The following is a 13,042-nucleotide window of genomic DNA, read 5'->3' on the forward strand; positions in this document are numbered from 1 at the left end:
ACTGTTATCTTTGATTCTCTGAATGTAATGTTTCCCCCCTTCCAGCTGCTTTTAAGATGTTTCTCTTTATTGCTGGTTTTCAGCAATTGACTATAATGTGTCTTGGTGCGTTTTATAAATATGTGTGTTTAGCCTACCTGGGGTTTTTGGAGCTTAGATCTGCAAGTTTATGGTTTTTATCAAATTTGAAAAGTTTTAGGCCATTACTTCATGAAGTATTTTTTTCTGTTTTTCCTTTCTCTTCTCTTTCTGGAACTCCAGTCACACAGGTAAAACCACTTATTCCTCAGGCCACTGAGGTTCTGTGCTCATTTTCAGTCACTTTTTCCTTTCTGTGTTTTATTTTGGATAGATTCTATTGCAGTCTTCAAATTCTCTCTCTCTCTTTTTTATTTTTGGATACACAGTCTCGCTCTACCTCCCAGGCTGGAGTGCAGTGGCAGGATCCCGGCTCACTGCAACCTTCACCTCCCAGGTTCAGGCAATTCTCCTGCCTCAGCCTCCCAGGTAGCTAGGATCACAGGCATGTGCTACCACACTTGGCTAATTTTTATATTTCTACTAAAGATGGGTTTTGACCTTGTTGGCCAGGCTGGTCATGAATTCCTAAACTCAGGTTATCTTCCTGCCTCGGCCTCTCAGAATGCTAGGATTACAGGCATAAGCCACGGTACCAAGTCTTTTTTTTTTTTTTTTTTTTTAAGATAAGGTCTCAGTCATCCAGACTAGAATGCAGTGACAATCAGGCTCACTGCAGCCTTAAACTCGTGGCCTCAAGTGATCCTCCCACCTCAGCCTCCCAAGTTGCTGGGACTATAGGCAGGCACCACCACACAGGTCTAATTGTTTTTATTATTTTATTTTTTGTAGAGATAGGTTCTGGCTATGTTGACCAGGCTTATCTCAAAGTCCCAGCATCAAATGAGTCTCCTGCCTCAGCCTCCCAGTGTGCTGGGATTACAGGTGTGAGCCACTGTGCCTGGCCCAAACTGCCTGATCTTTTCTGCTGCCAGTGTCTAATCTGTGTAATCCCTTTCAGTAAATTTTTTCTTTCAGATGTGTGTATATCATTCTCTAAAAGGTCTGTTCACTTCTTTTTTATGTCTTCTGTTCCTTTCATTATGTTCATGTTTTTCCTTACACTCTTGAGCATTCTGAATATATTTATTTATAATAGCTGTTTTGGGCTGGGTGAGGTGGCTCATGCCTGTAATCTCAGCACTTTGGGAGGCTGAGGCGGTCGGATTACCTGAGGTCAGGAGTTTGAGACCAGCCTGACCAACATGGAGAAACCCTGTCTCTACTAATAATACAAAAATTAGCAGGGCATGGTAGTGCATGCCTGTAATCCCAGCTACTCAGGAGGCTGAGGCATGAGAATCGCTTGAACCTGGGAGGCAGAGGCTGCAGTGAGCTGAGGTCGCACCATGCACTCCAGCCTGGGCAACAAGAGCAAAACTCCATCTCAAAAAAAAAAAAAAGCTGTTTTCATGTCCTTTGCTAATATTTTCCTGCACCTTGTTTACCTGGTCCTTTTTTTTTTTTTTTTTTTTTAGACAGTCTTGCTTTGTCACCCAGGCCAGAATACAGTGGTGTAATCTTGGTTTACTGCAATTTCCACCTTCTGTATTCCAGCAATTCTCATGCATCAGCCTCCCAAGTAGCTGGGATCACAGACATACACTACGTGCCCAACTAATTTTTGTATTTTTAGTAGAGACAGGGTATTGTCATATTGGCCAGGTTGTCCTTGAACTCCTGGCCTCAAGCAATCCACCTACCTTGGCCTCCCAAAATGCTGTAATTACAGGTGTGATCCACTGTGCCCAGCCTGGTCTGTTGGTTTTTTTTTTTTTTTTTTGAGATGGAGTCTCACTCTGTCACCAGGCTGGAGTGCAGTGGCATGATCTCAGCTCACTGCAATCTCAGCTCACTGCAACCTCCGCTTCGTGGGTTCAAGTGATTCTCCTGCCTCAGCCTCCAGAATAGTTGAGAAGACAGGCATGCGCCACTATGCCCAGCTAATTTTTGTATTTTTAATAGAGATGGGGTTTCACATGTTGGCCAGGATGGTCTTGATCTCTTGACTTTGTGATCCACCCGCCTCAGCCTCCCAAAGTGCTGGGATTACAGGTGTAAGCCACTGTGCCCAGCCAACCAGCCTGGTTTTCTTTAAAAAATTAACATAATGGGCCGTGCGCAGTGGCTCATGGCAGTAATCCCAGCACTTTGGGAAGCCGAGGCAAGCAGATCACCTGAGGCCAGGAGATCAAAGCCAACCTGCCAACATGGTGAAATCCCGTCTCTACTAAAAATACAAACATTAACCAGGCCTGCTGGCAGGTGCCTCTAATCCCAGGAGGTGGAGGTTGCAGTGAGCCAAGATTGTGCCACTGCACTCTAGTCTGCGCAACAGAGCAAGACTCCGTCTCAAAAAAAAAAAAAAATTACATGGCAGGCGTTGTGAATTTTACATTGTTTACATTGCTGAATATATTTCTTTAGAGAGTGTTAGAGACTTTTTCTGGAAGGCAGTTAAGTTACTTGCAAATTACTTTGATCCTTGCAGGCCTGTTTTTAAGCTCTTTTAAGGCAGGTTTAGCATTGCCTTTATTCTAGGGCTGATTTAGTCCTATTTCTAGTATGTTACACTTTTGGGTCTCTACTGGATACCTCATGTATTCACCGAAATCTTTCTACTCTGGCTGGAGGGAGCTCAAAAGATTCTCAGCCCTGTATGAACGCTCAGAATTGTTGTTTCCTTGAAAATTGCTCTTGTTCAGCCCCACAGAGTTTTGCCCCATGCATGCACAGATTGATATTCAGCCAAAGACTCAAGGGAACCACCGGTTTCTGAACCCTCTCTCTCTGTGCAGCTCTCTCCTCTCGGGTACTCTAACCCCCAAATTCCAGCCATCTTGGCCTCTCTGATCTCCAGTCTCCATCTCTGCAACTCAGCGGGATAGCTGGGCTGTTTGGGCTTCCCTTCCTGTAAACTAAATCCAGCTGAACAGCCTGGACAATGATAACACTTTGTTTCTCTTCTCAGGGATCACAGTCCTATGATGTCAGTTGTCCTATGTCTTTAAAAGTTTTCTGGCTGGGTGCAGTGGCTCACACCTGTAATCTCAACACTTTGGGAGGCTGAGGCAGGTGGATCACCTGAGGTCAGGAATTCGAGACCAGCCTGACCAATATGACAAAACCCCGTCTCTGCTAAAAATACAAAAATTAGTCAGGCATGATGGCAGGTGCATCCCAGCTACTTGGGATCCTGAGGCAGGAGAATCATTTGAACCTAGAAGGTAGAGGTTGCAGTGAGCTGAGATCGTGCCACTGGACTCCAGCCTGGGCAGAAAGAACGAGACTCTATCTCTAAAAAAATTTTTTTTCTGTATTCTATCCAGCTCTTTAGCTGTTTATGGTGGGAGGGTATTTCCAGACCATCTTACTCTTTTATATCTGGAAGTAGAAGTCTCCGGCTGCAATATTTACAACCAGGAAGTCTGGCTTCAGAATCCACACTTCCTGCTTCTGAACCCAGCAGTCACTGAGCCTTCCTAGATGCTGGGGTCACTTGGAGGGGGGCACTACCAATAGGGGTCATGGTCACAGGGGTAGGGCAGCAGGGGTGGCTCCAGCCCATGGCTTACCCCTCCCACCCCTCAGGTGGGCCTTCACCTTGATCATCATCTCCTCCTACACGGCCAACCTGGCCGCCTTCCTCACCGTGCAGCGCATGGAGGTGCCTGTGGAGTCGGCTGATGACCTGGCAGATCAGACCAACATCGAGTACGGCACCATCCACGCTGGCTCCACCATGACCTTCTTCCAGGTGGGGCCACCAGAACCCCTCAGGCATGGTGTTGGGATTCCTGCCATGCATAGCAGCTCAGGATGGGGCTGGGCAGGGCCTCTTGGGTCAGAGGGACTGATTGTCAGTGACAGCCTGGGAGGCTGGGGAGCAGAAGCCACATTTGTGCTAACATGGGGATGGCAGCTGGCTGGCTGGGGAACTGAGGAATGAGGGCAGGGAGGCATATGTGGGATAAAATGTCAATGTCACGTGGGCCAAATGGGATCAAGGAGGCTGCTGGAAGGGTCGGGCCCAGGAATATGGGCTGGCGGAGAGAAGGGAAGGGTCTTGAAGGTGAAAAGTGCTTGATCCTTTGTATTTTGGGGTGGTGGGAAGGAAAGAAAAGGTAAGCAAGCTTAGCAGGGAGGTTCCTAGTGGTCTAAAGGAGGCCTGAGCTAGGTAGGAGCCACTGGCTGGAGTGTTAAAGGGGAAGAGGTGGAGGGTTCCCAGGTGGTTGGTGGACACAGTACCTGTGGGGATGACCTGGACTTGGCCTGGACCGTTTGTCCGTCTCATCTCTCCTCTGCCTTTGGCTCCTTCTGTCTTCCTTTGATCACTTCACGCTCTCCTGAGTTGAGGGAGACTTCCTGGAGGACGGGACGGGAAGGGCTCGGGGAAAGGAAGCTGTTGGAAAGACCCTCCCCTGTCTTCCCCTTGTGCTCCCCCTGCCCAGAATTCACGGTACCAAACGTACCAGCGCATGTGGAACTACATGCAGTCAAAGCAGCCCAGCGTGTTCGTCAAGAGCACAGAAGAGGGCATCGCCCGTGTCCTCAACTCCCGCTACGCCTTCCTGCTCGAGTCCACCATGAACGAGTACCACCGGCGCCTCAACTGCAACCTCACCCAGATTGGGGGCCTCCTCGACACCAAGGGCTACGGCATCGGCATGCCACTGGGTACGGCGCAGCGCGGTGTAGAACATGGTGGGGCCCTGGGCATCCAAAACCACCTGTGAGCAGGCCAGGACCAGGCCAGGCCCTCCCCGAGGCAGGCTGGGTGTGTTGCATGTGGCCTCCTGGCTATATGGCCTTGGGCAGGCGACATCCCCATCTTGAGTCTGCACCCCCAACCTGCAAAACCAGGCCTAGCAACAATCCAGCCCTCACAGAGCTGTTGGGAGAGTTCGGTACATATGGGTGGTGGGGCTTGCTGTCTTCCCACAAGGACCCCTTGAGGGTGAGGACCTGGTCTTTTTCTTTTCCTTTTGAGAGGGAGTCTCGCACTGTTACTCAGGCTATAGTACAGTGGCGCGATCTTGGCTCACTGCAATCTCTGCTTCCTGGGTTCAAGCAATTCTCCTGCCTCAGCCTCCTGAGTAGTTGGGACTACAGGTGTGCGCCACCACACCCAGCTAATTTATTTATTTTTTTTTTTTAGTAGAGATGAGGTTTCACCATGTTGGCCAGGATGGTCTTGATCTCCTGACCTGGTGATCTGCCCACCTCGGCCTCCCAAAGTGCTGGAATTACAGGCATGAGCCACTGCACCCGGTGGGGACCTGGTCTTATTTGCTTCCTATTTCCTGCACAAAACCTATAGTTTGGCTCAGAGCTGGTGCTTGGAAAATGCTTGTAGGCTGGATGGAAGGATCTGGTAGGGAGACTCGGATGTACCTATTTCTATTTCAGGACTTTTTTTTTTTTGGAGACAGACTTTTGCTCTGTCCCCCAGGGTGGAGTGCAGTGGTACAGTCTCAGCTCACTGCAACCTCTGCCTCCTGGGTTCAAGCAATTCTGCCTCAGCCTCCTGAGTAACTGGGATTACAGGTGCCCACCACCATGGCCGGCTAATTTTTATGTTTTTAGTAGAGACAGGGTTTTACCATATTGGCCAGGCTGGTCTTGTAATTTCCTGACCTCAGGTGATCTGCCTGCCTCAGCCTCCCAAAGTGCTGGGATTATAGATGTGGGCCACCATGCCCAACCGAGGACATGTTTTTCCAGGACTCGGTGCTGGAACTCACGACCAATTTGTCTCCAAATCTTGGTATTTTGGCTTTTAAAATCATCTGTATACTGATGACACCTGTATTAATTATCTATCACCGCACAGCAAATTGCCCCATATCTTAGCAGCTTTTAGGTGAGTTGGTGACAGGGAAGCAGTGTTGCTTGGGGCTTGGAGGACAGGCCCAGGAGACACACTGACCTGGATTCAAATCCCAGTTCCAGCTGGCCACTGTGGTTTATGCCTATAATTCCAGTGCTTTGGGGAGGCTAAGCTGAAAGGATCACTTGAGCCTAAGAGTTTGAGACCAGCTTGGGCCACATAGCAAGACCCTGTCTCTAAAAAAAATTTAAAAATTGACCAGGTGTGGTATGCACCTGTAGTTTCAGCTACAGGCTGAGGTAGGAGGATTGCTTGAACCCAGGAAGTGGCGGTGGCAGTGAACGATGATCATGCCACTATTGTGCCAGCCTGGGTAACCAAGTGAGACCCTGTCTCAAAAAAAAAAAGGAAAGAAATCCCAGTTTCCTCTCTGACTCAGTGCACAACCTTAGGCAAGTGTATCACTTTCCTCATTCAGAAACACTTGCCTCAGGTGAGAATACCTGCCTCACAGGATCATCATGAGACCTGAATAAACCCAGTGTCTAGCACATGGTTGGTGCCTGGTAGATATGAATCACCTCCACCTGCCCGTGTCTCTGGTTCTGTGGTAGATGGTCAGGAAGTATCTTAGCGAATGAAGAAATAAGTCCAGGATAGGGTATGTGGGGTATTGGGGCTCAAGGATGGCTTAAGGGCATGACCTGAGGATGGAGAGAGGTGGTCAAGGGAGAGGTGTGGATGGCAATTTGTCTGCTGCCCTACCACATGCCAAGTCCCACAGTGGATGCTGGATACCCTGGTGGGGCTGCAGACAACAGATGATGAACACATAGCCACATAATACAGGATGTTAGGTGGTAACAGCTGCTCCAAAGTAAATTAAAGGGAAGACACTGATGGGGAGTGGGGCGCTTGGTGCCATTTTAAATAAAGTCATCAGAATAGACTTCCTGAGGAGCCAGCATGTGGGCAGAGACCTGAATGAAGTGCGGGAAGGGACATTCCAGGCAGAGGCAAAGGTCCTAAGATAGGATTGTACGTGATGGATTCAGGGAGCAGCCAGGAGGCCGGTGGGGCTGGAGCTGAGAGAGTTGTGGGGGTGAGGGTGTCTGAGAGTGGCCGAGGGGAGGACCTTGCAACAGGAAGCCATGAAGGGTCCTGAGCACAGGAAAGGCATGATCTCTGACTCTTCCTAACACTGACTCTCTGGCTGCTATGTTGAGAGGGGACTGGGTTGGGGGTGAGGAGAGGCCACAGGGAAGACCCCAGGCACGTGATGGAGGCCGGGGAAGGCCATGGTGAGGGCACAGTTTGGGGCTTGGGGTGGGCAGGGCTGCGGGGCCCCGATGGCCGGTCCAGCCCTCGTGTGCCCGCCCAGGCTCCCCGTTCCGGGATGAGATCACACTGGCCATCCTGCAGCTTCAGGAGAACAACCGGCTGGAGATCCTGAAGCGCAAGTGGTGGGAGGGGGGCCGGTGCCCCAAGGAGGAGGATCATCGAGCTAAAGGTCAGCCCCCATGTGTGGTGTCCCCTTCCCACAATCCCAGCCCCCTTCCCACACAGTCCCGACTCTGTGGCTCCCCACCTCCCTTCACCCCCCAGGTTTGGGCATGGAGAACATTGGTGGCATTTTTGTTGTGCTCATCTGTGGCCTCATCATTGCTGTCTTCGTGGCGGTCATGGAATTCATATGGTCCACACGGAGGTCAGCAGAGTCCGAGGAGGTGAGGAGGCTGGCAGTGGGGTGGGCAGGAACAGGGAGCCCCAACGGCTGAGGTTCATGAAGATTGTGGCTTTGGGAGCCATACCTGGAGGGTAGTGAGGATTATGAGAAGGGGGTGGAGGAATGCAGGAGGTGGGGAAGTAGAGAACTGACGGGGCCAGAGAGTCAGCACATGAGGAAGAACAGGAGGGAAAGTGGGCACAGGAAGCGATGACGATGCAGGGAGAGGAGGTGAGGGGCAGGATATGGGGAGCCACAGAGGCAGGAAAGCAAGAAGAAATAAGAAGAGAAACAGGGCTGGACGCAGTGGCTCACACCTGTAATCCCAGCACTTTGGGAGGCCAAGGCGGGTGTATCATCTGAGGTCAGGAGTTCAAGACCAGCCTGGCCAACATGGCAAAACCCCATCTCTACTAAAAATACAAAAATTAGCCAGGCATGGAGGTGCATGCCTGTAATCCCAGCTACTTGGGAGGCTGAGGTGGGAGGATTGCTTGAACCTGGGAGGTGGAGGTTATAGTGAGCCAGGATCGTGCCACTGCACTCCAGCCTTGGCGACAGAGGGAGACTCCATCTCAAAAAAAAAAAAAAAAAAAGAAAGAAAGAAAGAGAGAAACAGGTGAGGGTGAGGAGACAGCAGTTGATGCAACTGCAACTGGAAGAGGACACAGCCCTGGACTGGTCTCACACTGTATTCAGGAGGGCTGCTTCTGTGTCCCTGGGGGTTGCCCAGCCACGCCCCTGAGTTTCTAGACCCATTCATGCTCTTGCACCCCTGGACTGCTGGTTCCCCACTTCCCTTCTCTCTGCCAGCCTCCAGCCCCTCCTCATATCTAGTGGCTGACCTTGCATCTACTCCCCAGATCCCGGCTCTGCATCCAGCAGCCTGCCAGTGTTCTCCACTTGGCCCGAGGGCTCCTCTGAAGGAGCTGTCCATGCTGCTAGCAAGGGTGCCCTCCACCCGTGTCCAGGTTGCCTTCCCAAGGACATCCCTCCAGCAAGTCTTTTCTTTCCTCCTGCAGCATCAGTTGTCTTCTCTTTATTGGATTCAGGCCACCAACATACAAATGTGCTGTCATTTCCCCAGTCTTAAAGGAACCCTCTCCTGACCTCACATTTCTTCTCAGCCACTGCCCCCTCTTTCCTCTTCCCTTTACAGCCTTGGTGGAGGGGGTCTCCCTGATGCTTCCAGTTTCTTCTTTCCTTCCATTTCCTCTTGCCCTTCCTCCAGTCTGGCTTCTGTCCCCACCACTCCTCCGAAGCCACTCTTGTCACCAGCAGCTTCCACACCTGAAATCCCCAGTCTCGGGCCTCATCTATATGAGGTAGCAGTGGACTTCGGCATAGCCAGTCACTCTCAGTCCTCGAAGCCCTTCTCCTACCTCTCTGACCACTCCTTCCCAGGTTCCCTTACTGGGTTCCTCTTTCTCCCCAGCCTCTGTTTATTGTGGGGTTCCAGGGCTTGGTCCTTAGACTGCTTCTCTTCTCAGTCTTTCTTCACTCCTTCCGTGATCCCACCAGCCAAATGGCTCTTAAGACCCCCTATGTGCTCGTGACTCTTGTGTTACTTATCTATTGCTATCATAACAAATAACAGCTTTTAAAAGCCAGCTTCCATGGGTTCACAGTTTCTGTGGGTCCAGAGCCTGGGAGCAGCTTAGCTGAATGGTTCTGGCTGCTGTGGGTCTCTGGTGAGGTCATGGTCATGTTGTTCGCCAGACTGCTGTGGTCTGAAGGCTCAACAGGGGCTGGAGGGTTCCCTTCCAAGATAGCTCACTGTCTCAAATGTCCCATGGGATTTTAGTTTATGGAGGTGATCGAGTGACAACATGGAGAGACCAATTCCATTGAAAGATGATTTTTGGCCAGGTGCACTATGGGAGGCTGAGTTGGGCAGATCGCTTGAGGAAAGGAGTTCACAACCAGCAACAAACCCTGTCTCTACTAAAAATACAAAAATTAGCCAGGCATGGTGGTGCACACTTGTAGTCCCAGCTACTCGGGAGGCTGAGGCAGGAGAATCACCTGAACCCAGGAGGTGGAGGTTGCAGTGAGCCAAGTCTCACTATAACAGAGTGAGACTGTCTCAAAAAGAAAAAAGAAAAGAAAAAAGAAAAATGATTTTTATTCCTTAACATTTCCCAGGAGAAGGGGGCACAGGGGAAGCACTAAAAGCAGGGGCCAGCAGCCCGCAGCCTTTATTGGGGTTTCCTCAGGAAAGGCAAGGCAGGGCAGAGGAAATAGCTTATGATTGGCCAGTTTGAATAATGTCAGTGAACTCTGGGCTATAAGGGTTGTCCCCAGTCATCCAGCACCTGACCCTGGGTTGATTTGGGGCAGGAAGAATATTGGCTTGGTATGTGAGAGTTAGGTAAAGGGAGAGATTGGGGGTATAGACTCGGGATTGATTGGTTTGCACATGAAAGGCAGCTGAGCCCTCTGCTATCTCTAAGTCTTGGCTAGTTCTCAGAGGGGTAGTCTTTCCCCAGCCTGCAAGATGTTTAAGGTGTCAATATATCCTAAAACACAGAAAATAAAAAAAACACGATGAATACACTCACATGGCAATTGGCAGGAGGCCTCAATTCCTCAAACAAGAAGCTCTCCAAGGACTGCTTGAGTGTCCTCACACCATGGCAGCTGAGGTCCCCCAGGGCGAGTGATCAAAGAGAGCAATTGCGGTGGAAGCCAGAATGTGCAGTGGCCAAGCCTTATTCTGTTGGTCATGCAGACCAGCTCTGATAGTTTCAGAAGGAATTACACAGGGGCATGGATGTGGGAGGTTGGGACTTGAAGGGTGCCTGCATAACCCACAAATGTGTGTCTCCCCTGAAGCCATGGTCCGAAACTTCAGCTCCACATTTGGTATCTCCACTTGGCTGTTTGATAGGTGTGCATGTGATGTGATGTGTCCAACATTGGTCTTCTGCCCACCCATGAAGCAGTTTAGTCCTTCCAGTTGCTCAGGCCAAAATACGTGGAGTTTTCCTTCACTATTCTCTCTCTTCCATGCCCCATATCTGATCTCTTAGCAGATCCTGTTGGCTCCACCTTCAGAATATGTCCAGAATCCAGCCCCTTCTCAGGCTGCTCTGGTCCAGCCACCCCCATCTCCTGCCTGGGTAATTGTCGTAGCCTCCTCCATGGATCCCCTGCTCTTGCCGTTGGCCTCCCTACAATCTGTTCTCAACACAGCTCCAGAGCGATCCTGTGAAAACACAGCAGTCCTCTACCTAAAGCTCTCTAATGACTCTCATCTGACTCTTCCATTCTGATTTTCAGAATGAAAGCCAAAAATCCTTCCAGTGGCTTATGTGCCTTAGCAGAGCTGGCTGCCACTGCTCCTTTGACCTCATCTCCCTGTCTTCTTCCCTGTGCACACCCCCTTCCAGTCACACTGACCTGCTTGCAGTGCCTCAGACATGCCAGGCCGCTCCCACCTGGACACTTGGGCCCTGCCCTGTTGTCTGTCCAGCAGGCTGTCCTCCCAGGTCTCCATGTGGCTCACCCTGTCTTTATTTAAGTAAGGATCCTTCTTTCAGTGAGGTCTTCCGTGACTTCCTATCTCAGAATTCATCCTCACTTCCCACCCATACTGCCTAGGCCTCTTCCTGATTTTATTTATCTCCAAAGCACTCATCACGCCTAACACACTACATACATGTGTGTTATCTTCTGTATGCACATTTGAGCATAACCTCCACGAGGGGCGGGACTTCTGTCTGTTTTGTTCTCTGCAGTATCTCCAGTGCCAAGAACAGTACCAGGCACACAGCAGGCGTCCAGTAAATATGCTTTGCAATAATGAACGAATGGATGAGGGGCAGAGGATGGGAAATCAGTAAGAGGGAAGAAACGAGAAAATTTAGAGAGAGTGAAAACACCAGAGGAGCCTAGATGGAAGGTGAAAGGCAGATTCAGGAACAACTACAGAGAAGAATGGAGACACTGGAGATAAGTGGGGAGAGAGGAAGGGAGAGGTGGAAAGGGGAGGCAGAAAACACGGGGGAGATAAAGAGAAGTGGGAAGGGAATCGAGGGCAGAAGGAAGAAAGACTCGGGGGAGGAAAGGAGGAGGAGTGCGGTGTGGAGAGAGGCTAGAGGAGGCGGGAGGCAGACTGTGCCGGGACGGTAACCGCCCGCGCCGCCCCCAGGTGTCGGTGTGCCAGGAGATGCTGCAGGAGCTGCGCCACGCCGTGTCTTGCCGCAAGACGTCGCGTTCCCGCCGGCGCCGGCGCCCGGGCGGCCCGAGCCGGGCCCTGCTGTCGCTGCGCGCGGTCCGCGAGATGCGCCTCAGCAATGGCAAGCTCTACTCGGCCGGCGCGGGCGGGGATGCGGGCGGCGCGCACGGGGGCCCGCAGCGCCTCCTGGACGACCCGGGGCCCCCCAGCGGAGCCCGGCCCGCCGCCCCCACCCCCTGCACCCACGTGCGTGTCTGCCAGGAGTGCCGGCGCATCCAGGCGCTGCGGGCCTCGGGGGCCGGCGCGCCCCCGCGTGGCCTGGGCGCCCCTACCGAGGCCACTAGCCCACCCCGGCCGCGGCCTGGCCCCGCCGGCCCCCGGGAGCTGGCGGAGCACGAGTGACCACGGGCGGGGCCCTGCGGGCGCCCAGACTGACTGCAGGGACTGGGCCCGCCCCAGGCCCCGGCCATCTCGGCTCCTGCAGCGGGTGCGGGACAGGACTTGTGCATCGGCGCCCCAGACGCCGCGATTTTGCCTTGGGTTCCCCGTGAAGTCCGAGGCCTGGCTCTGGAGCCCGCCTGCGCCCCCCAGTGGACTCGCGAGAGGGTGCCGCGGGCGAGAAGGGCGCAGGAACCGAGGACTCCAGGGGCTGGGGACTTCTGGGACCGCTCCGGGAAGCGGAAAGCAGTCCGCGGGGAGGACCCCATCCTGGGACTGCTCAGGCTCCCCAAGACTTGACGCAGCCTCCCACGCTTCTGGAGGTGGGGAGGGCCTCTGGATAGATGGGTGTCCCCTGGTGCCCCTCCACTCTTCTCTTCCTCTCTTTTTTTGGGGGGAGAAACCTCAGAATTTCTATGAGACCCCCCCAGGGAGGGGGTCAGTTGGGCCCCCATCCCTCCCCTTGCTACATCTCAGACCCTGTTGGAATAAAAAAAAGAACAAAACCCCAGAACTGGGGATACCGGCTCTCATTTCCTGGGGATGTGAGGGCATTGGAGGCTTGGGTCCCCGGGGCACCGCTGAGAACCAGAGTGAGCCTCCATAGTCACTTCTATGCTCTCTCCACCCTCGGCCCTGCCCACAGCCTGCAGGCCAGCCCAGGCCCCAGCAGTTGGCCCCTCTCCGCTGACCTTCTCTCAGGACAGAGGGAGGCTGCGACAGAGACCCTGAGACAGATGGAGAGATGCAGGGATCTGGAGATGCGGAGACACCGGAAGCGGAGACACAG

General features: G+C 52.5%; 1 protein-coding gene across 7 annotated transcripts in view; it reads left to right on the forward strand.

Annotated features, from left to right (window-relative positions):
• GRIK5 (glutamate ionotropic receptor kainate type subunit 5) overlaps positions 1-12,771 on the forward strand; it is a 73,828-nt gene extending 61,057 nt beyond the window's left edge. For 3 of the 7 annotated variants that reach the window (XM_032249234.1, XM_032249235.1, XM_032249238.1), the window contains 6 exons: positions 3,670-3,835; positions 4,530-4,755; positions 7,290-7,418; positions 7,514-7,635; positions 11,375-11,419; positions 11,788-12,771. In XM_032249234.1, the coding sequence (XP_032105125.1) occupies positions 3,670-3,835; positions 4,530-4,755; positions 7,290-7,418; positions 7,514-7,635; positions 11,375-11,419; positions 11,788-12,216 (1,117 nt within the window). In that variant the 3' untranslated portion in view covers positions 12,217-12,771. Of the gene's footprint in view, positions 1-3,669; positions 3,836-4,529; positions 4,756-7,289; positions 7,419-7,513; positions 7,636-8,497; positions 9,245-11,374; positions 11,420-11,787 lie in introns of those variants that run through there. The other 4 variants (XM_032249236.1, XM_032249237.1, XM_032249239.1 and 1 more) reach the window with 2 other exon arrangements.
• Positions 12,772-13,042: the final 271 nt, after the last annotated feature.

This window comes from Sapajus apella, unplaced genomic scaffold (assembly GCF_009761245.1).
Source record: "Sapajus apella isolate SASKATOON/1434 unplaced genomic scaffold, GSC_monkey_1.0 scaffold68, whole genome shotgun sequence".
Lineage (NCBI taxonomy): Eukaryota > Metazoa > Chordata > Mammalia > Primates > Cebidae > Sapajus > Sapajus apella.